Source organism: Anser anser (assembly GCF_964211835.1).
Source record: "Anser anser genome assembly, chromosome: 15".
Lineage (NCBI taxonomy): Eukaryota > Metazoa > Chordata > Aves > Anseriformes > Anatidae > Anser > Anser anser.
Window position 1 is genome coordinate 9,724,897 of NC_139736.1, and position 27,958 is coordinate 9,752,854.

The following is a 27,958-nucleotide window of genomic DNA, read 5'->3' on the forward strand; positions in this document are numbered from 1 at the left end:
TATTTACAAAAGCTGATCCTGAGATCTTCAGTTAGCAAGGGAAAGTGGATGTCACAAACCAAATTGATTCTGTCAACAAATTAGCAAGCATTAATGCCTTTTTATTAACAGCATTCCCAGTGTTTAATGTCAATCATCAGCAAGTCCCACAGTTCAGAGGTCAGAATATCCTGTTGTCCCCCAAGTCATATGAAATGTTAATTTCTTCCTCATACATTTCCCCCAAGTAGCAATTCCTTTATCAACATTCACCAGACTAAAATAAAAGTGTATTAAAAGGGTACAATTTATTACAAGTCCTCCAGCACTGTTTTCCCCCATATATTTCATCACAGCAAATTATACATTTCTAGGTCATTAAGTTGAGAGTGTGACAGTTTATTAGAGCTTCATCTCAAACTCTATACATACATGCTTTTTTGACATCCTTCATTTTTATTATGATCTTGGTAAAATTTCCCTCAGCTTGTGTTGTACAGACATGAGTTTAAGAAGAATGATTACCGATTGAAGTTTTAATTACTTAGGCCCAAACTAGTACAAAATACCAACAAAAATACCAAAAAAGCATTTTGCATCCCGTTGTCTAAGGTAGGGTTTGTAAGCTTAAATATTTAAATGTAAAGGGACTTTATGTCAAGTACAATAAAAGAGAAACATTGCCACTTACTGGCAGTACCAATGTCTTTGCATTAGATGTATGCATTTATATGCATCTTTCAAAAGCTCTATTAACCTTTATATTATTTGTCAATAAAAAGCCCCATTAACATTTAAACTGTGTATGTCTAACTGTCTGTTTCAAACAAGAATCAAAAGATAACCTGTTAAGAAACAGGCTATTATTTATTACAGTCTACATTATCGGGACTGCACATGTTGGAGATTTCCAAAAGCTAACATTTCTTTAAGTAGTTTAAAAAAACTCCATCAACAGTTGGCAAAAAGGCTCATGGCCTGAGCAGGAGATTAGACAGATACACAGATAAATGGGTTTCACAAACAGCACAGTACAACTTTGGAAAGAATAGTACAACCAGCTTGAGCTACTTCAGGAATGCTGGAAGTCTAAAGAGATCGCACTGTACATGAACTTGAAATTTAAACACTGCTTTTGCAGTAGGATCAGCAGAACTTACTTTACATTAACAACTAATCTTACCTGACATTAACAATTTGTCTTTATTGGGCAAATACATGATTTTAATCAAAGAAAACATAATCATTGGGTAAGAACTGAAATCACAGCTATGCAAGTAACGGACTCTTCAATCAAGCTGATGAACTGGAAGTGCCAAGGACGTAACTGACCAGTTCATGCATGTTCCCTAGAACTTTGTTGTTTCAAGTACCACTGATTTAGTAAAATCCCTGTGTGCTGCTTCTCTAGAATAAAGTGGGTATTTTGAAAGGTAAGAGACAATGTTCCCAAAATATAGAGACTGAAAGAGAATTCGAGCAGTTTGGGTTTTTTGTAAAAAGTGTAAAACTACTGCTTTTACAAATCATTAATGGAAACAGCATGACTCATTCCATTGAAGAGAAAAAAAATTCACTAATTGTCTTCAAGTATGGGAGATGTACTCACAGTAACAACAGAGACATTCATTACTTTATAATAAAGAAACCTATAGACTCCATGGAAAATTTACAACCAAAATGGAGTTAGTGTGACAAATGGTGCTCAGGTAGGAACAACAAAAATATAAAGTTCAAAAATTTATCAAAAATGCATTTCAGTGGCTTCGCTTCCCCAGGATCCAGTTTGACGGAGCATCACTTCATGCAATCATTCCTTTCACCTCACGTCCGTCTTGTCTTCTGTTTTTTCGTTTGTCTTTTTGCATCCTCTTGCCCACCTGTGTCAGAACCTGTCTGTCCAAGCGCACGTACTCCTTGCAGCCGTGTCGTCAGTTGCAGCAATAAGGGAATAAGCTAGGTCAAAAAAAGAAATAAAAGGGAATCAGCTTGTGATTTCAGTGACATGTAAGGTCTGAATGGTAATGTTCTTCAGACACATACATCCCCAAACAAATAGAACCTATTGCATAAATTGCACGTCTATGTGGCATTTTGTTGTGTTTTTTTTTCAAGAAACACCAAATGAGAAATTCAGAAATAGCAGAGGAACTCAAACTTCACACTAAGGTTTTCTAAAGGAAGGTAATTCTTCAAAAACTTGGCTACACTGTGTCTTTTCTTGAAATGCATCACAAAAGGTGACCGCTAACTCCATCTCTGAATATCCATCACAACCAACCTTCCCTTAACACAGTACACGAAGAATTCATGGATATTCCTCGAAAATAGTATTTGAATAAGGACAGAAAAACGTGACCTACCTTATCATGATTGTACCCAGCCAACAACAGAAGCAGCGTTAGTGGCAATGCAATGTAAGATCCTTGGGCAATATCTTGCTCAGGGAGCTTTCTCTGAAAACAGTGGAGACCATGGATTTTTTTAAATTTTTTTTTAACAGTAAGCTGTGGCACATTCAGCCCCTCCCATCTGACTTCCTTCCAAGTACCTCTAAGATTTACTTTACTTTTAATTTCAAAGCAGATCATTCATCTGTTATCTTGATCAGACCCGTTCACCTGCTACCTTCTTGGGGTCTGCTGTTTTTTAAAGCTCATTCACCGACAGTCAGTCTCCACTGTTAACCTGTGGTTTGATTTACTTGTCACATGCCACCCAAATCTCACCGATCTCAATGATAACACTACAGCAGCCACACTAGCACAAAATCTTCCAGGCACATCTGCATCCTTCATCTGTAACTGCCATTTCATGTTCATGCCCCCATGTTTCACTGAACATGTAGTGATGTAGAAAAGAAATAGCTAAATATTACAGAATGAATACTTCCCTAAACTCACCACACTGCTCAAGTCTGAAATGCACAAAGACATTTCTCTCTCTTACGGGAGATTTTCCCTGACATTAGTTTGAGAACCCCTCTGCTTCACCTCCAAGAACTGAAAACTCTCTTTTGGGCCTGGTGACACTTGTTTCCTTTACAGAGATGTCTTTAAAGGAATTCCTACAACAATCCTGTCTTTCTCCTCCAGTCCCCAGTTATGACATCCTTTCAGTTACTGTCATGTCTACAACTCCTTTGTGAACGCCCTAAGTGCTTCCCACAATACACCACGCTATTACATCACTGCCTGATGCCTTAAATGTGGCCAAAACCAAATTTACTGTCCCTTTATTGCCTCTCATAAACCTTTTTATATTTACATTAACAGCAAGTTAGACCAAGACCACAAGATACATGCAAGCTAAACTACCCAGACAATTGCTCTCGAGGTGAGCACTCAAAATGAATGTTTATCTATCTTGTACTTACAGTGGGACTAAAGACCAACGTAATGTGCTTATGATATCCAATGGCAGTGAACGAAACTTGAGGCAGGGTGTAGTCATACTGTGATTTAGTTAATGTAGAATCCAGGAGCACCACGTAATTCTGTGGGTATAAAATTAATTCAGTCTACAGCACCGGCAGCAGTCTGAGGCAAAATTAGTTTCAAAGGCAAAAGTCAGTGTAATAAGCTTCAAATCTTCTGAGACACTGGTTACTCCAGCATGAATACAGTACTGCAGGCACACCGAAAATAACACTTCAGCATGCTCAGGGAAAAAAAAAATAAATAAAACAAGCCAAGCTAATTGTTCAGCAATACTTACCTCTCCATCTCGGAGCAGTGGTGGGAAATGGAAGAAGAGGGATTGGCCTAAATTGACTGTATGAATTGGGTTGTCAAGATTTTCACTTTTGTAGAGCTTCACCTGTGAGGGAAAGAAGAAATCACAGAACAGATATTTCTGAGTCTGCACCAGAATGGCTATTTTAGATAGCCCGTATCTTGCAGGATAAAAGCACTTCAAAATTTATCAAGGGTTTTATAAACAAAAAGGTGTCAAGTAAGAGCACCTGGATTTGTTCTAACCTATGATGTGAGAAATAACGGAAACAGACTCTAAAATAACTGCAGGGACAACCGGTATCCGCTATTTTCACATACCTAGATGTATTAGAAATAGTCCATGCTTTGCATTAAACAGAATTAAGTAATTCTTTTAAATAATCCAAACAGTTTCATAGGAATTTGCAGTTGGGGATTGTTTTTATTACTCTATTAGGCTCATTTTGCTTGGTTTCAGTTCCCTGAACTTATTTAACAAACTACACACCCTCAAGCTACAGAATAGGCCTGAAATACTGAGCAAGTAGTTTGCTTAGAAATGAGCATAATTAAAAGAGGATTGCATCATACTCAGTAAGGCTGCTGGGGGGCAGCAGTAACTCCTTTTATGAGATTGTGTACGGGGTCTGGCTGGGATGGAGTTAATTTTCTTTATAGCAGCTTGTATGGTGCTATGTTTTGGATTTGTGGCCAAACACACCCATGTTTTAGCTATGGAACATGTATCCTCCAGAGGACATATTAAGCAAAGTTTGGGGTTTTATGGACTACTCTGCAGCAGCCTTCTGGCATCCATACAGTTATTTGTAACCCCGTGGATCAGATATTTGTAAAGACTCGACTTTTCTTGCACACAGCCCAACTGAAATTCTCATCAATTCTGCGCAGTGCTACCATAGCTGCAGCTCCGATCACAGCTCACCAGAACACTTCCAGTTGTTTCATCAAGAGGTTACACAACCAGAAGGGGCCAGACTGAGGTCACAAAACCTCTCACTTCTGTCTGCATCAAATTTGAGCACATCTTTCAAAGACAAAAATCTCTGCACTGAAAGCAAGAGCTATGATATGCACACATCATCCAGCACGCATGCATTACATCCAGTGCAAGACCCAACCTAATATGAAACAGGTACAGGCTTGAATAACTTCCATATATTTACATCCTAACATCAATTCCTATATGCTTAGGCAGAACTGAAAGGGCCTAAATTTCCAGAGAAAGATGGAAAGCATGCTCAAGTGCTCTGCACTGAACTGAGTTGTTTTCCTTTCACACCTGCTCTGAGTGTTGGATGCTTTGCACAGCTCCCAAAACAACCAACAGTTTAGCAATGAGATCTTGTCAGGTAAGATGCATAATGGACTAATCTAAAAGAAATCCAGGCACTGTGTTTGTATTTGTAGATAACATTTCAAAGAAGAAGCTTTTAAACTTGAAAAATAGTACTGTAACTCCTATCACACTAAGAACTCTTGCAGATATTTCCAGCAGTTACACCATAAGCCAAAGGATCACAAGAGTGTAGCAATTTTTTTTCAAATTACGGTACAGTTTTTTGAATTTTGAAAATTTCAGCTTTACTATGTTTTGTACTGTCTTCTATAACTGTACTTTTATATTAATGTATTCTATGGTATAGCTGCATTCACATGGCATCTTCTTGCTAGCAGACGTGCACGTCGAGAATTCCAGGTATTTCAGGAATTAATGCAAGTTCTCTGATGCAAAACACTCATTTCACCTCTGGTGTCTTCCTCTCCCTATGGACAGGCCATCTCAAAGCAGGGGCGCAGACCCAGTAATGGGCAGGCCAACCTGACAAAATACTTCTTACATATATTCCAATGAAATAACAGAGACACTAAAACAAAGTAGTGAGGAACACTGGAATCTTACTTAATTCTATATGAAATTCAGATTCATCTTCATTAAACAATTAGTTTTAACTTGAATTAAATGTGTGCTTCTGCCTACTGAATGATTTCCAGTGACTCTACAAAAGGACACTGGGAAACCAACAGCAAATGCACTTAACAAAGATCAAAGATTTGAACTTACACATAATGTGGACAGATATTCAGAAGATGTAATCACATTTCCACTTAAATCAAATTGATTAATCTGCCGAAATGCTATAATATTAACATCACCAATGTCGCTGTTCCCAACCTGCAACAGACAACAGAGTCATGTTTTTACAGACAGAGAAAGAACTAACAGAACACAAATACTGCTCAATTTAAAAAAAAAATGGATTTTGTTCTCTAACAGCCACATGTAAACGTAAGGTCTTTCCAATTGCAATTTTCCTCCAGAGTACAGCTCACAATTACAGACTTGTACAGCACAGGGATAATGGCATTAATTTATTTAAACTAAAAATGGAAGAAGTATCAAAAGCATGCATTAATGTGAAAGAGGCTGAGCTGCACCCACACAACAGCTTGAAGTCTGAGCACTGGTTGCAGTATTTTATTTCTGTGCTGAGATGCATATTACTATGCTAGGACGTGTATGCAGTTGATAAATGATAAATATACTCATATCATAATATAACCTGCTGCAAAAATATGTAACTTCACTGTCTTCAAAATTGTTTAAAATATGTAACACTTGTGTTTGTAAATCTCAGCTCTGATCAGAGTACGAAAAAAAAAATGGAAAAAAAAACTAAACTAAACTATTAGACTAAAAAACATTTAGTCTAATAATAACTACAGTAAGAGATAGGTTGCAGTCAGGCCAGATATCATATAAACAGTCTGGCACCACTGGGGCAGTACATTTTTCCTGCTGGTGTCTTTCAGATGCTTTTCCATCCTGAAGAAAATGGCAGCCAGTTAGGATACAATCTACTGCACACAGCTCTCACTTGCAGTACATAAGCTTCATGTGATTTGCTGGAATTTGTGTTGCCGTTCCCTTCCCTTTCCCAAGCAGCAAACACTCTTCACAAGACACTAAGGACTTGAAAGAATTCAGCCTGTTATGCTGCAAAGGAGGGTATCCTGGTCAGGCATGCATCTGAGCTCAAATAATGACTATCTCCCACTGAAACGTTCTAGACAATAATGAAGGCTAATTAACTTTTGCTGAATGTCAAGAGATAAGCGAGAAGCAGCTAATTTGAATCTGTAAGGATGAAGGAGTATTTAACAAGATTTCATCAGTTTTAAATTTGAAGTTATTATAATATTTTATAAAGATTTACTAGTCTGAATGACAATTTCATCAAGACCAAAGGATTTGGACCAACTAAAGCACAATACGGTATATTTATCAATCAATAACTGAATATGAGGATAGGATAATATGACAAATTATGACAACCTCAAATCACTAGTACTCTGTTCCACATCATAAAGAATGCTGGAAGATAATGCTGCATATTTATTCCCTCATTTCTTGATGTATAGTTTTTATGACTGTAAAAGAATCCTTTTCACTTGTTTACTGTTTGGGCCTTATTTTATTTCAATTTTAAGCTATGGTGCTGACACACAATAGGAGACCTGCATTTACAGAGCTAACTTGCTGAAAGCCACTTGTCGAAACAGAATGCATTCAAATACGTTGCTGCTGATAGAATAGATGTAATGCCTAGATAGATGCATTTCATATTTAAGTGATACCACACAAAAAAAAGGAAAAAAAAGAAATTACCTCAATTGCCCGGTGCTGCGGTAAAGCTCTTTCAATATGATCATTGCCTTCAGCTTTGAGTTGGACATGATACACACAACCAGGCTAAACGCAACATTCAGATGATAAGTCTCAATGCTGAATAACATGTACTTTAATTTTAGAAGATATTAATTGAATTTTCTAACATTCCATTAGTTTTCCTTATCCTAAATAGATAATTTAACCCACTAAAACCATTAAGGGTGTTTACTTCCCGTAAATACAAAAGGACTATCAGAGCTTTCTCTAGTTTATTACATTATTAAAAGAAGTCACCTGCTGTGAAGAGTTTTAGCTAGAAAGAAAACACATTAATCAGGATTAAAACCAGACGAAATACTCCTTTCTACCTCAGCATAATTGCTTACTCCACACAGCAGTCCCAGAAATTCAGGGTTTTCTGTAGAACAGCTTACTTCACATCCATGCTGCACAACCAACATACATACACCCAACAGACCGCTAGAACATACTGTCACGGTACTTTCATGAGAGAAACTTAAGAGAAGAGAACAAAAGAGAATCCCCTTTTATAGCACCTATAGTTTTACTTGAACACCTGTGAGACACCTTCTTGTGTCACATCGTGGGAACTGTTTAGTGTTTGTGTGAAGGCTGTCAGCATACGCTGGCAGAAAGTTGGACAGACTTGCACTAAAGGAAAAATTTCCCCTTTTACTAGAATGAATGATCACTACATGACAGTGCCTCCTAACAAAGACAGACTCAAGGGAATTTCAGCTAGCAAGTGTGATGGGAAAACAGAAATCTGTAGCTAATTCATAAAACAGATTATATTGTTCCATTATCACACTAACATAAAAGTAAATGATTGAGGAGCATTCTAATCCTTACCAGAAGGCCACGTAGCCTGAATTTGCCCTCTTCATCAGTTATTGTGTCTTCTCCATAGATGCTACACTTTTCCTGCCCCACAGCTTCTACTGAGACGCCCTGCTCAGGCTCTCCATTTAATGAAGAAACTGTGCCATAACAGCTAGAGGGAGAAAGAGAAACAATTGCTACAGATGTGCAAATGCTGTTTTACTGCTCATTTTTAAGACATGCTATTGTTATAACTCATGGGAAAAGTACTTTATATACTTAGCATAGCACGCAGAGGGGGAATTTTAAAGCATTTAAATCAGCTGCAGTTCAGACTACAGCTTTAGGAATCCAAGTTCCCTACCCTCCAAGAACAGCATCACTTACCCCTGAGGGCAGGGAAAAGGAGGATCTCAAAGCCAGATGCCTGAAGTAGCATACAGTCCCTAAAATACACCTCACCTCTCCCACTGGACAAAGCACCAGACATTTCCAGTGCCACTGACACAGTACTTTCATAGCAGTGTTTTTCCTTACAGCCCTGTCATCTGGGCCTAGCTATATATCCACATGCATGAGAAGATGTTTAAAAAAAAAAAAAAAAGTACTTATAAACACCATAATGAAGTTATATTGTGCCTGCAGAAGTACCCTCCAAACCTTCAAAACAGAGGTTTATCGGGAGAAAAAATATTTTGCGTAATGCATCCTTACACAACATGCAGCATTTTGCACAGATTTTCAGCTCTACTGACCTGTATGCTGTTCTGTAACCAGTTATCCGAATTTTAAGATTCTGTCCTTCCTGCACTTCAATCATTTGTGATGATGGTTCAAAGCGAAACTCTTTCATCATGGGTTTAAAATAATACTGCCCTGGGCTCTGCAAAGATAAGTAAAGCAAGTTTACTGATACTGACACAAAAATTCACCAGCTCCAAACAATTATGTTTCTGCAAGAGCTCCCTAAAGTTCTCTGTCCCAGTCATAGGCTAAACTGGTTGGAATATATGAGCACTGCAAAACAGGGAACATGTTGGACAATGAACCAATGGAGCTCTACCAGAAAATAAAGCCTGAAAAAGGAAAAGAAACCATGACGCTAATACTTTATCACAAGACCACAAGGACAGGAAAGTGACCAGGAGAGAAGGATGTTTGCAAGGAAACTATTGAGGCATGTCTACACAGATGTACAGATCAATAATCTAATTACATTTCTTTCCTCTAAAGACTAAAATGATCACCAACCAACTGGCTTGTTTCATCTTTATAGACTGCAAGTTTGTAACCGAGATCAATCAACATCATCTATAGCCTGTGGGGGAGATTTTCCAGGTTAGATTTCACATCTTCCACTCTTTAAGATTTTAAGCGCTGTCCACTCTGAGGGACCTACACCTCTCGCTGTGAGTTATGATTTCATAGGAGACCACAGATCCCCCGCCACTGAAAAGCACTGGTAACATCCCTATTTTGGAGGCTACAGTTACACAGCATCACATATACAACCACTTTGAGATGAACCAATTTCAACTTACCAGATTGGAGAAAGTCAACATGCCATTATCCTGTGTAAGGAGGTTGGACCGGAACATCCCTCCACTAAGAGACAAGAGAACTCCAGCGAGAGCCTGATCATCCTCGGATTTGATCTGTTTTTGAAAATGCAGCAGTTATACCAGAAGGACAGGATCGCCTCATGAAGAGGGGTTCAATTTGGAAGCCCTGTGGAAAATGCCTAGACATGCTGGTTCTGAGCACTCGGTTTTGAGCAGAAGAAAACTAGCAGCATCTGCAGCATCACGCTGCAGGGCTATGGAATCTTGTGCTCTCAACATCTGGGCAGTCAGAGACACACACGTCATGTGCCACTAGAACAGTCATTCTCTATCACCTCACAGGACATGGTGGGGAACAGAACAAAGTATTCCCAAGAATAAAACCAGGCACTAGTTTGACCAGACTGTCTACACCTGAGAAATAGAAGTAATCAAGAGAAGGTGGTCAAACTCTGCCAAAGAAAATAAATCCAGTCTTTTGAATTGCAGACCCTTATTTTCACTCTATAAACCATGCAAAATATCATCTGTATGGCAAGTTACAACTATATCATTTTGCTGAGGTTTGTTTCCACTATGATGAAATTACCTGATCCCTACATCCCACACCCATCTGTGTTTGCCTGGGACACAAAGGTTAATTTTTTTGCCTGTCTACCTCTAACTGCACACACTATTCGATCAGATCCCAAAGCATTTAGAACATTACCTCAAATGTCACCCCAGCAAGGGCAAAAGCTTTGAAGTCTCCAACTGTTCCTTCTACTGCAGTCAAAACAAATCCTTCTTTTTGAGCAGTAACTGTATATTCCAAGTCACTGTGGAGTGGCCCAACACTTCAAATATAAGGAAATAAGAGCTCATTTTAAAAGATGCATTTGGATATTACATGTGTTGTCAACTCACCATGGCACTTAAACCAAAGAATCCAAAAGATCATAACAGATCTGCTAATTACCTGTAAGCACCTTTCTCATCAGTGAAAACTGTGATGAGAGGCGACGTTGCTCCCTTTTCACCAATGACAATCTCAACGCCTTCCAGTTCAGGATGAATCCGCCCTTCCATAAATAAGCCTGCCTTTCCATGAATCTCTATCAGCTTTCCAGGACAACTCTCTTGGTCAGTGCAAAGGGGATTTAAAACAATCAAAGTCAAGAAAACACTCATCATTGCATCTTACAGCAAGAGTTTAACTACTTCCAAAGAGATGAGTCAACATTCTTTTGCCTTGGAATACAAGATCAATCCACATAATTGTACAGGCTCTTGGCACATGTTAAAACATCTGAACACTCAATAAATTGAGTAACTGAGTACCAAAGCTATAAGCATGTGGCCAGCACAAACATTTTGGATTTGCTAAGTACTTCGCAGATTCTTAAAGTTCCATATACTGCAGCCACACGGAAAGTATTCCAACAGCAACAAAATTTTGTGAGATCAAGTTGAGGTCAGCGTATGCCATGTTTAATGACATAAGCAAATTTAGTTTTGTTTACTTGATGTATTTAGAATGTGCACAACAGAAAGGCACATAGAGAGGTACCTAATTTTCTAGCCATTTCAAACCAAGGATGTTCATTTAGGAACCTTAGAGCAAGATGGACACTGACCCAACAGGTAGCATAGCTGACTGTCGATAGTTCTCACGATTTTAAAGTTTACTTTTTTGTGACTGTTTTTATTATAGTAACTTAATACAGAAGAAAACTTGACAGAAACTTGAATTGGCTATCATATTTTAAATATAAACACTGCTTTTGCACAACCATTTTTCTAGATAAGTGTAATATGAGTAGTTCTGAGAATCTGCTGTTATAGAAATCTAGTCCTTCCTCTTGTGCCAGGTGGTCTGTCAGCACTTGAAAGCATATTTTACTGATGAAAACTGTATTTGCATCCTCTACCAAAAGCCCATAATTCCAAATACCATAGAGTGAAACTGTCCCACAAAGAAACTGGTGCAATTGAAACTGCTTTCCTACTATTTCCTTTGAAGAGCTATTCATACGTTGATCTGTAGGGATGCATTTCTGCCTTAAAAATCTATTTCTTTCAAACTAGATTTAGATTTACCTCCACTAACAACTGCTTCCACATAAGGTGGGTAGAAAAGCAGCTCTTTTGAAGACGGCGTCACAGTAATTTTCTCTCCAGACCTATAGAGCACACACAAGACAGTATTAGGAGAAAATGGAATCAGCATCTCTCATGTAGTACAGAGCACTGCGTATTGACCTCAGAACCCATCTGAATACCCCAAGGGAAAAATATCAACAATAACCTATGCAATATTCATATTATGTGGTATTAGCTTCCATTTAGATAGCAGTCAACCAGAACAGACACAAGCATCCAGGGAGCAGCTCTTTCCTATGTGGAATATATCAGTATTCTTTCTTGTGGAAAGGCCAGACAATAGAGCAAAGAAAACACCCTGTCCATTGGAGCTTGGTAGTACCTTGCCCAGTAAGAAAATTCATATAAGAATGGTCCTTGGAGTTCCTCCACCATTTCTTGCACTGGTGGCTTTGATCCTTCCTCTTCTTGACTCTTCTTTTCTCTCTCTTGTCGGCGGGCCTCAATTTCTGCCAGCTGCTGCTCCCTGCGTAACTCCTGTACAGATTTCAAGGGCCCTAAAACTAAGGCAGGTTCACTGTCAATAGAAGATCTGAAAACATGGAAGAGAAAACAGAATAAGCTCCTTTCATACAAAGGGAAGAGAGCTTGTTACAGGGAAGAGAGCAGTTACAACCTTTATACCGCAGCAGACAAATCCCAGAATTTTTCTTTTAAAGCTATTCCTTTTTAATTCCTCTGTTTATTCCAAGCATAGGTAAAACTTTTATGCCCATAACACCATCAGTTACTACTAGAAAGGCTTGTTCACAGGGGCTACTGGTAACCCACCAGGCCTTTCAGGAAAGGACCTATTCACGACACTCACAAATTCTGCCCCATTATGCTATAACCATTCAAGAAGTTAGGGTGCTGTTGTCTTCAAATATCCAAATACAGAGCAAACAAACAAACAAACAAAAAAGAACCACAATTGTCTCAACCACTTTGCATCTTAGCTGAGGGTTGTTTGTTTTGTTTGTTTTTGTTTTTTTACATAGAGTCTTGATTTTGCACCAATTAGCATATGGCAGCTCTGTTGCAGGAGCAATAACCTCCCCCAGAAGCACTGATAAGCCCACGTGGGTGGTAAATTCTTAAGCCAGAGCAATAGTTTGCAAGAGTACCTTTAACAAAGCCATAATCTAAAAGAGAAAGGCCTAAATTTCAAAACAGAGAACAAGCTTAATACAGAAAGGATGTTATACAAAATAAACAAGAAGACTTGTATCTCCCTCTTTTTCAGTACTAGAAACTTTCCCTCAGAACCCACCTCTCAGATTTAGAGTATACAAGAAGAAAATAATCTGTCACAAACAAATGCTTCCAATAGCTGGCAGTTCCCAGGAAAAGTGCCAAGTTGTGACCTATTGGCCCTACACCTTTGAACCATCCAGCTGTCCTGTCACCGTCTACTGAACAGATTGCTAGGTAAGTTTAGCTACCTTCCCTAAATCAGCTCAGAACAATGGATCTCGTTTCACCTTCCCTGATCTTACCTCCTCTCTTTTCCTACCAATTTCTTCTAGTCTCCAACCATCCTTTGTATCTTATCTCCTGTCCTGTCTACAACAGACTGAAAAAATGACGCAGAACACTGCAAAATCCTCTAAAAAGGAGTGAACTGAAATGATCACCATTATTTTTCCTACAACCACTTTAGATTATCAGGGTAGTTCTGTCTCCTGCTTCAGTCCTCATCTGTCTCTATACAGACAGAGTTTTTTTTTTTTTTTTTTTTTTTTTAAGATACTATTGCTCTTTCATACTATGTTTCATCAAGGCTTTAAACTCTTACTCTGCAGTCCAGAGACAATCCAGAAGCTTATTAAAAATTTTTTGCCTTAAAACCTATTAAAAATCTGTACAGACATAGTCTCATGATATTGCTTATAAACTTCTCCAGTCTCATTTTTCAAACATAACAATTCATGTTCAAAAACTGCTAATAATTAGCTTTGATTTTTGGATAACTGAAAGTTAACATGTCTCTGTCCTGAATCTTGTACACAAGCACAAACTTTAAAAAACAAGGATCTTGCTTTTAAATCCAGAGCCGTTTCCTTTATGTTGACAGACAACAAATTGGACTTTGGCTGAAAAGCTTCACGCAGGCTTGAACAGAGACAGTCTGTGGCAACTGAGCTGCCTCCAGAGCACTTGCCAATAGTCTAAAAAAAAAAAAAAAAAAACACCTCAGCCTGGAATGCTGGTATAGTATTTGCTTCTATGCTAAATTGGTTTTAAAATCCTAATGGCTCTCTGCTGTCTCACTGTTTCTTTTCTGGCTGCTGTTGTTACCCAGTAGTTGCAGTTGTAGATTCATTAAACTCAGGGACTCAGGGAAGAGCTCTGCAGGAAATTCGTTTCTCCACAAAGATGCTTCATACATTCAAAGTTTGAGAGCCCCTAGTCTAGAACAAGTGGACATCAGGAAAGCATTAAAGCACTCATCATTATCAGCTACTTTCAGGCAGAGCTGGCACCTCATACTATTAAAGCTGTTCACAAATCAGCGCTCCCCAGTGAGCTGTCTGTTCAGCTAAACATAAACTGGTACATTAGTGTGTAATCACTCTGCACGGTTTTCCTCTTATAGCCCTCTTCACACCAGTAACAACGCTCTAAAGCAGCAGATTCTCCTTCTGAGGTAACAAAAAAAAACAATCCCAGTGCTAAAGAGCTCAGAGCAAGCTAAAACAGTATCCTCTGAATTCTGAAATTTCAGATCATTAAAATACGCAATCACTCAGAAAATCATTCCTTTTTATCATGACACACAAGTAGAAAAGAGTTGTATTGAAATCAAGTAACAGTGTTCAAAATGAAGGCTCAGAATTATTTATCCATCTACAAAGAACTCAAAGCACAGCTTAGCATAAAAACCTCCTGCAGTCTAGAGTAGGATGCCATTCCCTTAGAAAGCAGCCACTGTGGTATTAAAATCAGAATAAAACTTTATGAGAGAAACATCTTTCTTCCCCTTTTTACAGCCCCGAGATTTCTTTGTTCTTACTTAATGGTAATAGTCACATCCATCAGTTTATCTGTTACAATCGAGCCAAGGACATGGTGTCGAACAGCAGTGAGCGTCAGTATACTAGGAGAGGACCTGTAAATCAAATTAACAAAGAGATGAACTCAAAGCCTCCCTCCTAAAGAAAATAACCACATCTTATTTAGCTGAGTTCGTGCTCCCATTCTTAAGTTTACAGTGCTTTATAAACCATGACATACAAATTGCACAGCAAAGTTGTAGTGCTAACATGATAGCGTATTGGAGAGGGAACATTTTCCATCTGTGAAACCCAACTACGTGACATTGGCCAAATAACTCCCTTGCTTTGTGCCTCGCACTTCCTCTCAAGTTGATGTTGATTTGATTGATTTCATACGTACAATCTCTTTACACACAGCAGAGGGACACTCATGAGTTAGCAATATTGGACATGGCCCACCATGCTGCCCCAAGTCTAATGGTACTTCGCTGACAAAAGGGGTTCCTGTTCCAATTCATCTACTCAGTTGGTCCTGGCTCTAATGTTTAGTACATCTCTTTTTGAAGTACTTTTAATTCACTAAGCAGAAAAGAATCAGGTTTTAATACTGAATTTGTTTCCTGCCATATTAATGAATAAGAAGTAGCCAGGTAGCAGAAACCCTCTTTTTGGAAGCAAACAGCTGTCAAGCACTTTGCCAAACCTTAACTAGAAAAAACTAATAAAACATAGCTGACTTTGAAAGTTCAGCACTGCTCACTGGTGATTAGAATGAATATTTACTCAGCCTGCAAAACTGGGGTGAGCAGAATCAAATCACCACAGACAGTTATGGCACCAGGGACATACAAGTGGTATGTGCCTCCTAGTAAACTTATTACCCTATCTTTTGCATTTCAACCCTCACAAATCATCAACAGTTTCCACTGAAATCTCTCTGCTTTGTTACAAAGCAAAAAAGCATTAAACACAGACACACAGCAGACAGAAACATCTATTTGAAGTAGTAAAAGCATCTTTAAAGCCTATCCTTAGTCACATTTTCCTTTTTTAAAGGGCAAGAGGACACATCTCATACACTTTGCTAAAGCTTCCCTCTATTGGTTACAGCCAGTTATAGCAACAGATCCTGAATTAATCAAAGAAAGCAGCTGCAGCAGAAGGAAGCTTTGTGAAAGGATACTTATAGGCGTAAGATTAAAAACAGATTTTGCTCTTACGTGTCATAAGTGTAATACTCATGTTCAAATTGGTGGCAGGAACGTGGGGTCACTTCATAGACACCTGTGAACATTAAGTCAAAGAATGATCCACTGGGGAAAAAAAAAATCAAGCTTGCTGTGTTGGCTGAATTCTCAAGAGCACATGAGAACTGAGGTATAGAAACAATTACTAGGTTTGATTGTAAATTAATTCACCTCTCTTCAGTCACAGATCACTACTGGAAGCTGCGCAGAGTTTCTAATATACACTGATACAAAACACAATTAGTATCACAGCAGAGTGGCACATAAAAACATAATTACAAATAGAACACACTAAACAAGGTCATAAGTAATCTATTATAGCTGGTCTCAAAGCTGATTTCCTTTGATTCCAGAACTACAGTTGAAACTGTGTTACTGTATTGCGAATGAGGCCACTGACTAAGGATGAACTGTGCAAAGATGAAAACTGAATCAAAACCAAATTCATTTCTTAACTGTTTCATTAATGGGCAATAACAAGGAATTAGCTCTGAGACACTAAAAGTGAAAAAAAAAACTAATTTTAAAACATTCTTTTTTATTTTATAGATAAACCTGTGGTACCATTAACAGCTAACCTTCAAGAATCCTGAATTGAAATGAAACTTCTATTTATCAGTTACAGATATCATTCCAGTTACAGAACCAATATGAACAAGATTATTTTAACATGCTCTTGATTAGTCCAAGATTAATGCCCTTCACCTAGTCAAAAAAAATATTTTGCTCCAGAAACTAAATTTAGGTAAATGACTAAACATTAAGAAAATATTAAAATATTAGAACAGAGAATTTATATTCAGCTGTAAATAAAATAATGCCTCTCAGAAACCTCAGAAGCCACAACAGATTATTTTTAATTCCCAGTAGTACTAGTTGACTGGTTCTTTTTCTTTTTCCAACTAACATTTTAGCGCTGTTACCTGGCTTTGAAAGACAGAACCTATTGACTCCTTTAGACAGGTTATAAACACCAACATTCTCCGGTCCATTTCCATCCTGGTAAAATTCCTGTGAAGTCGCAACACAATTCACTATTAGTAACTACCAAGCATCAAAATGAAAATAGTATTTGCCTAAAGGTACATCAATCCTTCTCTTTTATAACAATTAACAACAACTGAAGACCATTTTACTAAATCTAAGGGACAAACCTCAAAGTGTTTTAAACATCAGTGTTCCTGTGCTGCAGGACGCCCTAGAAAGAAAGCCTTGATTCCAAAAGTAACAAAAGCTACCTACACAAGTTCATTAAAAAGAAAAGCAAGGATGTTTGTTACCTACGTACCAGTGTAATTGCATGAGAAAGGGAACACCTCAGCATATATCCAGTCTGTCTGAATTCTACTCCTGAAACATCCTCCTCCATAACTTCCAGCTCCAAAGATTTATTCTTCCAGCACCAGTCTTCATGTACAATGCTTACTAGAATACACATCACAAAAAGGTTTTAGTAATGTAAAACTGTGTAAATAAAGCAGCTTTTGTGGTGTTAAAAGCCTGTACCACACTAACTTCCCCTGACAATAATCTTCAAAGCCAGGTATACAATAAATATAAGCACAGAAAAGAACTGTAGTATCAGAACTGGCTCACAGCACTGCCACATCACCAGGAATCCAGCACATCTCATTAATGCAAAAGCTATTTTAATAAGGAATAATGAAGTCTGGTAACCCTAGAAAATTCTGCATTCTGCGCTACCATCACGGTATTCAAAGATGTCTAGAGGACAGCAGAAGCTAACTCCAATTTCACATAGTGAAATGATGTTCTGACTCATATAAAAAGAGCAATATGTATGTAGCCCTTCTACACCTTTCCCAGGAAAAGAATTTCTTTTCATAGTAGGCCAAGGCAGGCTGGCAAAAACACTTATTGCTCTTTGGAGAGGCTAGTTACTGTGGAAACAGAAGACCTGTGGTGTGCTCCTACTCTCAGGTTTGGGACAAGTCAGTTCACGACAAAGGCCTTTCACTTGACACCATGCATGTGTATCCTAAAACGTATGGAATCAGTTACCCGAACACTGAAAAAGTGGTTAAGCAGACAAGATGAAGAAAGCCTGATACACTGGTGTATAGCATTGTTCCAGATTTTCCTAAGTCTGAGAACTAGTTCCACATTGGGCATGTCACATAGAGCATAAACAGTATCCATGATAAAAGAATTAATACAGACTAAGTCACTAATTTAGCTAATAAGGTAACACTTCCAGCAATTCCCCATATTCCTACTTTTGTATTTGCCAGGTGGCACGTTTTCAAACGTGAAGGCCACTGAGTCCGTATTTCCAGAGAGCTGAAGGTTACGTTTTTCACCCTGGCGGCTCACAGACTGTAACGTCACCATCAAATCACCGCAAGCATCTGTGCAGAAAAGACAGAAGAAAATGAGGCTGCATTCTGTCTTGCCAGCTTTCCCCCGAAACCCCAACTCCAAGGAAGCTTCATGTGTACTAAGATTAAACCAACTGCTCTTTTCCAGTAGAGAATATTTCCAATTAAAACGATTAATCTTATTTCCTAAGCATCTGTTTACTAATGTTTTGTTGCATTTGTCTGTAAATTTAAGCTCACTGATCTTATTCTTGTATCTAAGGACAAGTAACAACCAGAGGCCAACACTAAATTCCTGGGGTCCACCTTACTCTGCAGAGACTACAGGGGTCCAGAAAACACCTGAGATGAATCAGAGAGAAAAAGGAAGGAGCAAAAATGACAAAACTCAAACTCTAATTATCACCTGCTAAAATTAGTGGGTACTCAAGGACAGCAGGAGAGAGGAACCTTTGACTAAAATTAAGTGAAAACACTGAGAAAGAGAACAGACTGCAAGCTTCTGCCAACAGCCTGAGCCTCTATCCTACAGGTTTTTACATGCACTGAATTTTACTTTTTTTTAATGTCTTTTTCAGTATTTCTGACATTGTTGTAAAATGTCCCAAGCATCAGCCAGGATTGTTTGCTCCCAGAACTTAACTGTCTTTGAAAGTAAACAGGTCAGAACTTATTCCTAGCAAGTATTAAAAATAGGTAGGTAACTTCACTCCAAACTTCATTAAGGTGCTAACTAGGCTGTAAGGTCTCTTGAAAAAAATACCTGTTTCATCTATGTGCTGGAAATTAATTTACTTATCTGTTGATGGGGCTGACCACAGCAAGTGGCTTGATCAAAACTGTATTCGTTCACACATGCAGTGCTGAAGTTCTCCATTCTCTTTTCCACTTCACTTTCCAAACTGGCTTACCTAAACAAGAGATCTTCCCAGAGACTGATGCCAAAAACTGAGAGAAGGTCACATCCATTACTGGTCTGTCTGTAACAGTAACAGGGAACACTTTGGGTTTCAAAGCCAATCCTGCTCTGGTCTCAGCTTCTGGAATAATTACCTGTAGAGTACAGGACATCAGCACATCTCCAGCTTTTGAATACCAGTCCAAATTCACCCACTCTGCTGACTTCAACTCACTTATCAGAAATTAGAAAATGGCTATTTACTGTAAGTCTCAGGCAAAGCAAAACCAGCCTCTCAAATATAATGTTCAAAATTCTTCATTAAAAATCCTCCAAACAACTGCAAAAAGCCTAAGCTAAAAATTCTCCAAATATCTTGGTTTCAAAAGTTTGAGAGATTTTCCACTTTGAGATCTATCTACTCCTGCTTCCACATTGGGCTGTTTCTTTACTTGTAAGGACAGCCAGAGGCCTTATAACCCTGCACTTCCTTATCTCCCAGCCTGCAATTTCCCCCCACAAGGGGTGAATTCAACAAAATTCTTAGTGTTTGTGCTATAGGTTCTGCTATGACCTGTTAGCTCCAGAAACACTGAGACATCTGAAAAAGGTACACATTACATGTGTCATTCGTAGGAAAATATATGAAGATAGTGAACTAAGGGACACTACAAATAGAGGAGAGAGAGACAAAACCCTTCAATCTCAATGGCCTGAACACCTTTTAACAAGTATGAAGGGAAAGAAGGGAAAGGAGCGTGAGAATTTCAGATTATAAAGAAAAAAAGAGTAACCATCATTGTTTATGTAGTACAAACAGGAGAAAAGGGCCATGAAAATCCACATTCAACTTCTCAATTTTTAGAAATTAAATGTTTTAAATTTTCTAAAACTTCTTGACAGTCCTACAATGAAGAAATGGAAGCTAACTCTTACCTGAACATTGTATATACCCGATTTTGCCTTAAAACAAAATGCTCCATGAGGGTCTGTTTCTGTTGTAGCCAGTGATCCTTTGTCCTTGTCTAGAGGCATCATGGTTACCTTATATTTATTGATCTGTTTGACTGCATCAGGTAAACGAGTTACTGAGATCCGGCCACACACACTGAATCTGTAAAATATTGGTTATATATTGGTTTGACAAAACTCAGAAAATACTTGTTTTAAGATTTCCTCAAGATTTTAACTGGTTTGATATGTTTTGTGTCAAAGATCACAAATCTGATAGATAATGCACTGGAACACAACCCTACCACACTATACCTGTGAAAATAAAAGAAAAGACAACAAATTACAAGCTGTTAAGTTTCACTTCTCACCTTAAATAGTGCACTATATTTAGTCACTGATAAAAACTGTAATTGATCATTTAACATTTTTTTTTCTAACTGGCTAACAGATTCTGCACAAGCTTGTTGTGATTTGTCTCAGGAAATTCCTAGTTATCACTTCTCTTGAAGGTTGCCATTATTTCCTCCTAAAAAGAAGCTCTTGGGCACAGAAACCATGCCTTTTCTGTCTATCTCAGCTCACACTGTATCTCCCAACGCTGCACAGCCTTACAGCGCACTATATTGAGTCACTGATATAAACTGTAACTGATCACTTAACACATTTTTTTTCTAATTGGCTAACAACACTGGTACTTACCCTGTTGCAATGATGTTTGCTAGCTGAGGGGTATTTGGTGCTATTTTCACTGTAATAGTATCAAAGAAGAGATGCTCTTTCCTGGCATGAATTGTGTATGTACCTGTTGTTATGTTCTCAAGGCGGAAAGATCCATCCGCTTTTGTTTTTACTGGAATAAATAAAGTGAGGAGTTAAAAAGCAGAGCATTTTTTCCACTGTCTATCTTCATGTGTCTAAAGAGCCAGAGGGTATGTACTCCTTTAGGCTATTTTAATTTACATTGCACAACAAAGAAACAGTATTATGTTCCTTATTAGATCAACCTTCAATTCTGTGTCATAAGGCAACATTTCCAGTTTGGCATATGTTTGAAGGAAATTATAATAAATTTTCTACTGCAAAACAAATGAACAGCTAATACTCTCATCTAAGCCAGAAAATGAAGAATTACTCAACTGTATGAAAATCAGTGTAATATTGCAAATAAATTACAAAAAAAAAAAAGTAGTGTATTATCCTGAAGGTTTAATTCCATTGCATACCCTGCTCCTGTACTTGAGCTTATCAAAGATTTACCTGTAGCAACACAGACCAAGACCACTGCATACCTTTAATCTGATTGTTTAGAGTCACAGTGGCATCGGCAACTCCTTCCCCTTCAGGACCATTCAATACCCTGCCCGTGACAGAGAAACCCATCACATGGAAAACAGGCTGAAATGGGAAAATAAAGTTATCATTAATCTTCTCCCAGTAAAAGCATTCACACATCTACAGCAATCAATATGTATTGGTTTTCGCCTTTACACATAAAGAAAATTTACTTCCAGATTTAGGAAGAAAATTCAACAGGATAATCACAATGAAAGTATGCATCAAGCTCAAGGCATATTGTCCTGCTAAGAAGTACAGGAACTGATTCTTAAGTTACCTGCATTAGCACACTTGAGAAGACTCTAATCATACATCATAAGGCCATTACTCAAGAAACTCTGCAAATCAGAGTTTTATTTACAGGCCCTTCTCAAGAGATTTGACAATGCGAATGAGTAAACTTAATCAACCCAAAAGGTTACTGCCTGTTTGCCATACAGACATGAAAGTGAAAGGGACAGCTTCTCCCTATTTTGTTTCTTCCTAGTAAAATGGACTGAAGTATAGAAATACAGAACAGATACTGTCATCTACCTGCTAGGCAAGAAGGTACATGTAACAAATCTCTTTAAGCTTCTTACAAAGACAATTTTCCACAACACAACTGCTTTCTGCAAGATCAGTTATACTTCTACAGGAATTGGTACAAACAAGATGATTTCTCTAAATGCCTTACCTCAATTTGTAAACTGTCATGTTCTACAAAGAAGTCCAACCTAGACGGTGCAACGTCAAAGGTAATTCTCTCCCCCCTGTAGAATGGTATCTAAAAGGAGAACACATTACTTTGACTCCTAAGAAGCTATGACATCAGAAGTATTTTCCTTTACCATTTTCCAGGTCTTTTTCACTAACAGACACCTCCACAAATGGCCAAATGGGCTGAAAACTTGCTGAAAAAATAACTCAGAGTGATGGAGACAAGAATAAAAGCAGGATTTCAAGAATGTTTGATGGAAACATATACGAGATTATGCAAAGAAACAGAAAAGTAACCCTCTAATGAGAATACAGCAAAGGTATTCAATACAGAGTTCACGTAAGAGAATATATGATCACTACAGGATTAAGGGAATGGGAGAAGTTTGGATCCCACTTCTAGATCATGCAGTCTGAGACTGGAAGACCATCATTCTAGGCAGTGCAAAGACATCCATGCTCTAACACTACCTGGGCATAACAAAGAGAACGGTATAAAAAGAATACAGAGAACTTAAGGGGTGTGAGATGGCTGTAGCCCACTGAAACTTTCAGCCTCCCATCAGCCTCTAGAGGTGGTTCTGTGTCTGGCCAATGTATTCAGGAGATCTGTAAACAAATACTGCCTCAGAAATCACACCAGAGTCCTACCACAACAACTCACTTCACCGTCAAATGCTTTACATTGCAGTCTCCTTCTCCATTTTTCTCACCCACCTCAAAATATTTCAACTGGTTTTGTCTTTAACAGCTGCAAAATTACGCATGATCTTGCTTAGAGAGCAAGAGTTAATAACTCAATGGATAAACATGCAACAAACTTTCTAGCTACTTACCACAGTGTACTTCCCACTTGGTAGGGAAAGAAAGCTGAAAGATCCATCTTCTTTTGATACAACATTGCACAAATACGTCAGAGACTCATCTCTTGACTGGAATCCATCCACAGGAGAAATATTGCAGCCCACAACATCCTGTGTCAATAAATGCATTAATTTTTTATTTTTTTTTCTTGTGGGTGAACATAGAAAATAATTTGGGGGGATGTTGGATGATTCAATATACTATACCATGAAAGAAGGATGGGAAGTACAAAAAACAATTTAGACGCAAAGTTTGATAGCATGGTTTACAATTCTTATACAGGTAAAAAAAAAATAACCAATAACAGACTTTATGGTAACAGGGACAGAAAACTGAGAAATTAAACATCCTTTAGATGACAGACAGAACTGCATTGCATGTCTTAACACAAACTGTCTTCAGCTCTGAGGATGAAGTTAACATTACAGAACAGAGCTCTACTCTGCATATCAAATCACAGTACACAAATGGAAGTTCCATGCTCTTCATAAATAGCACATTTTTAAGGTGGAAACAGAAGCTGCTGAACTTTGATTTCACATAAAAAGGCACAAAGCAATTAAGGCTTTATGTTAAAGACAAATTACAGCTACTATCTAGTGAAACTTAGGGTTTGTCTGGCACTATCTTGAGTCTTTTTACAGAAGCTGATCTTTCACAATAGAGGACTGTCATACTTACAAGGGAACATTGTTACTAACCAACATTTAACATGCAAAAAGGGGTAACTGGAAAAATATTGTCTTCAAACTGTAACCCTTAAACCTGCTCACCCACAAGGAACATACAGGGCAAAAACATGCAGTGAACCATTTTACATTTTGCATGCGTTGCCTGCTTCAGCTCAAGTCTTAGTTTTCTATGCCCCTGAACAACCTGAGTGTCGGGAAAAGTTCTGAGACACCATTACCTCTTTGGTGACAGAAGAAGAGAAAAGGAGAAACATGACTCCTTTCATTGGTTCTCCATCACTCCTTACTGACCCAGAAACATTGTAGCCAGCAACAATCAGAGGACTAGCAGCATAAGCATTAGAACTTATTACCCGTACCACCGTGTTTGCCTGAAATACAGAAACACGTACATTTGCATCAGAAGTAGACATTAAATCTCATTTACAGCACTAAATTACAATCAGAGGCTGAATAATCAACATCAGAAACAGAAGCCAGAGCAACAGTTCTCAAAGAGAGTCCAAAGGCTCTTCAGAACAGAAAGATGCTAAAGCAAAGATACTACTGTAAAACAGCGTTTTTACTGTTTTACTGTTTTAGGAATTGGTCAGGATTTCAGAGCTCATCAGAAAGCAAGTAGTCTGAGAGGAAAGGTTTAAAGCATCTGCTATGTTCTCCAAGTTCCTGCAAAATGTATAGGATTAGAAGACCTAAAGCAAGAGCTCATTTGACAGTCCTTCCCCAGCTGGCTCCATTACCTCCAAACCAGGCCTCCACAAAGCAGTTTCTTGCCTGCCTCAATTAAATTTAAGGAAAACCGCATTAACCTCGTCCACTCGCACAAACCTTTGTTCATGCTAGCTGATCAAGGTAAGGTCTAGCCAATACACTCTTCCTAAGCATGCAGAACAGAACTTTTGTAGGCTCTAACCTCTTTCAGCAACCAGGTGGGATGAGACGCAAAGATTTCATATTCACCAGGAAGCACTTTAAAGAAAGCAAACCTGTAAAGCAAGAAAAGGATGGTGTTGCTTAAGAAACAGTCATTAACATTTGTTTACAGAAAAGCAATTCATAGCCTCCATGCATTACAAAATGTATTTCGTAACTTCTGTAATCCCAAGCAATATGGCAGAATTGAAAGAATCTCGTGTAAATGAACACATGAGGTATGCACATGCCTATTCCCACACTCACTTTCCTCCAGGCTGGGTAACAGTTGCTTGTATGTTTACATCACTGCCAGCATTTCTCAGTACAACCTGGACTCCAGCAGGACCTAATGCCTGACCTTTGCTGAGGACCTGTCAAAATGAAGAGAAACCAGTGTACAAGTGGATAAAAATAACTTCCAGAGGTGAAGTAAAATATTTTTATGAAGGTAGAATTAACATGAGATGGAAAAAATAAATTAAAAGAAGTCTAACCTTTCCGTTCACAGAAAACCCTGTGAACACAAAGTTAATATCGCCTCCCTTTGTGCAAATGTCATTAATGCCATCTACATGAATATCTACGCTGGTTGGTTCTGGAGGGGAAGGACAACGAAACAGCATGGTAGTTAGTGACAGAGGAATAACGGAGCAACTCTACTTTAGCTTTACAAAACTCCCACAGAAATGCACTAGCTCAAGTGCATTAGTTATGCCCTAGAAGCCTTGTCTTATCCAAGTTAACCACCCACAAATCCTAACATTGAAAATCCTTCCCCCTCCCATTACAGATATTTTTACAAAAAATGCACATCCCTTTGTATCAATTCATGGGTTGCTTTGTCAGTGTCTACTTTACAGCTTTATTTTTCTCCTGTACAGTAAGTACATTTTAGTTATTAAAACCATGCAGTAGGGCTTATGTCTTCTGAACAGCACTGGATTTTCCCTGCCAAATGCAAGCTAGTGATAATTGAAGTCCCACATTACAAATACACTGGCCTATTAGAAGAGATATGAGCACTTACCAAAACTCCACCCTAGGGGAGGCTCAATTTTAAGAATGAAATCCCCCTAAAAGTAAAAAAAAAAAAAAAAAAAAGTAAGTCTTCAGTGATCTGAATTCAATTTAGCTGAAGAATGGAAAAAAAAAGTCAGAATACAAGCAGCATGCCGCAGAGAGTAACACAAGACTCAAGTGTTCCATTCTCTTCTCATTCTACCTAGTGTGCTCTGTTCAAAGAAGCAGCAGCATCTACCCAGACAGACTGGGATGCTGGGCTCGTGTCCAGCCAGCTAAGACTGAGAATTAAGTAGCATCACGTTTATACCGCTTCCACACCAAACCTGGCTCATGGCCAAGCAGCTCAGTGTTAGAAAATGTTCAAATCTCTCTACCTGCCCCAATAGATGTGCTGTAAATCTGCCTTTAGTGTTTCCACTAGGTGTTCCTACTCAACTGTTCTGCCCGAACATGAGATAACAAAATTCCAATCCTATTAAAATTTCTGCACCAAAAGGCCATTAGACAGAGATCCTCTTTAAATTAGCAGGCACCACATATGTGCTGAAGTTCATCCATTAAAAGATGCAAAGACCAAAGAACAAAACCACCGAGATTAAAAAAAAGTGTCCTCACATTTGGAGGACTTATTTCTGAACCATAAGTTAACTGGTTCTTTAAAAGAGCAAAACACTTTGACCACCTGAGAACAGCTTGTAAAAATTTGAATGTCAACATTTTTCCAGGCTGAACAGACATCAAACTTCTGCTACACTGTGAGCTTACATCATTTTTCATATTTAAGAAAACTCTAATATCTGCAATTACTCATTCAAGATATTTTCAACTCAGCCATACCAACACACATTCTTATATAGATGATTTATTTTCATTTCTATTGGTAGATAACTGAAAACTTTATCTCTACTCAGATTGTAAGTACCTGTACTTTTTATTCTTTGTACAACTGCTAGCATAACACAGTTGTTGTCAGTGACTATGACTCCTAATGCTGCAGTGACACAAATAAAATAGCACAAACACAACACTGCAGCTAAAGTTACCTGGCTTTTTTCATGATAACGCTTACCACTGAGCAACAGAACAGCTGCATCACAAAAAGAAACCGTGTAAAGTTTTATTATAATTTTATTTGTTATGTGTACTGTTCAGACATTTCATCTGCCTGCAGATGTGAACGTGGAAGCTGCTCGTGCCCCCAGTGCAGGGGAGAAGCAGCAGCGACATGTCAGCTCCTTACCTTATCATAGAGGGGAATCATGAAATAGCCATTGTTTGGAGCACAATCTGTTTGGTATTTCAGAGTACCATGCTTTGTATACAACTTTATCTATAAGAAACAAACAAAAAAACGAGAGAAGTGTGAACGAGGGTGGAATCAGGTGCTCTCTAAGCAAGTGTTTGTACACATTAGTGGCTGCACATCCCCCAGGGGTAACGGAGGTGACAGGGGAGAGGCTTACTGCAAGAAGGCTACGCTCTGCCAAGTGAAAACGGGCAGAGAGCTAAGACCTGGCCTCAGGAGAGACCGAGGAACACTCATGGAATCCCACTTCACACAGCAACACCCCAAAGCACCTGCCAGCTCAGGGCGCACTCAGGGCACGGGGGCTAAGCCTCGCCCAGCCGCTAACCCCGCAGGCCGGCCTGCCAAGGGGCCGGGGGGAAGAGAGCCGGCGGCGCCCACCTCGATAAGGGAGTAGTTGATCTCCACGCCGGACTTGACGAAGCCTCCGCAGCCCACCACGATGTCCTCGGAGCCCCGCACCAGGGCGCAGCACAGGGCGCAACCCAGCGCCGCCACCCAACCCCGCATGGCGCTACCGCCGCCCTGCCTCAGCGCCGCCGGAAAGGCCGGCACCGGCAGCGGGGCGAAGCCGCCGTCGGTGCTGCCCTCTGCCGGCCCGGCGGGCCCGCTGCCCTCCGGACTTTGCTCGCTGTCCTCAGCCGGGACGGCTCGAGGCCCCGCCGGAGCGGGAAGGGGGCCCGGCTGTGTGAGGACAGGCCTGCCCGCCCCCGGCGACATGGCGGCGGGAGGCTGGCTCTGCGGCTCCCCGGAGGGCTCCGGCGGGCTCGGGGTG

At 39.1% G+C, this 27,958-nt stretch overlaps 2 protein-coding genes across 2 annotated transcripts in view; one reads left to right on the forward strand and one right to left on the reverse strand.

The window, feature by feature from the left end:
• Positions 1-67: 67 nt before the first annotated feature.
• Positions 68-27,937, reverse strand: LOC310882024 (BOS complex subunit NOMO1-like). Its single transcript, XM_083800131.1, has 31 exons — positions 27,565-27,937; positions 27,118-27,207; positions 25,882-25,927; positions 25,349-25,449; positions 25,119-25,225; positions 24,853-24,925; positions 24,158-24,310; positions 23,220-23,357; positions 22,361-22,450; positions 21,639-21,744; positions 21,049-21,199; positions 20,332-20,509; positions 19,409-19,550; positions 18,396-18,527; positions 17,447-17,583; positions 17,082-17,169; positions 16,132-16,195; positions 14,929-15,024; positions 12,256-12,465; positions 11,871-11,953; positions 10,750-10,909; positions 10,501-10,627; positions 9,771-9,884; positions 8,985-9,112; positions 8,260-8,401; positions 7,384-7,467; positions 5,779-5,889; positions 3,697-3,798; positions 3,356-3,475; positions 2,343-2,435; positions 68-1,935 (listed from the first exon to the last, which is right to left on the reverse strand). The coding sequence occupies exons 1-31, from the start codon at positions 27,901-27,903 to the stop codon at positions 1,804-1,806; spliced, it is 3,837 nt and encodes a 1,278-aa protein (XP_083656257.1). The 5' UTR covers positions 27,904-27,937; the 3' UTR covers positions 68-1,803.
• The window catches only part of ABCC6 (ATP binding cassette subfamily C member 6), a 29,130-nt gene continuing 28,988 nt past the window's right edge, over positions 27,817-27,958 (forward strand). Inside the window, exon 1 of the mRNA XM_083800130.1 lies at positions 27,817-27,955. The gene's annotated coding sequence lies outside the window, so the exon portion shown is untranslated. The remainder of the gene's footprint in view (positions 27,956-27,958) is intronic.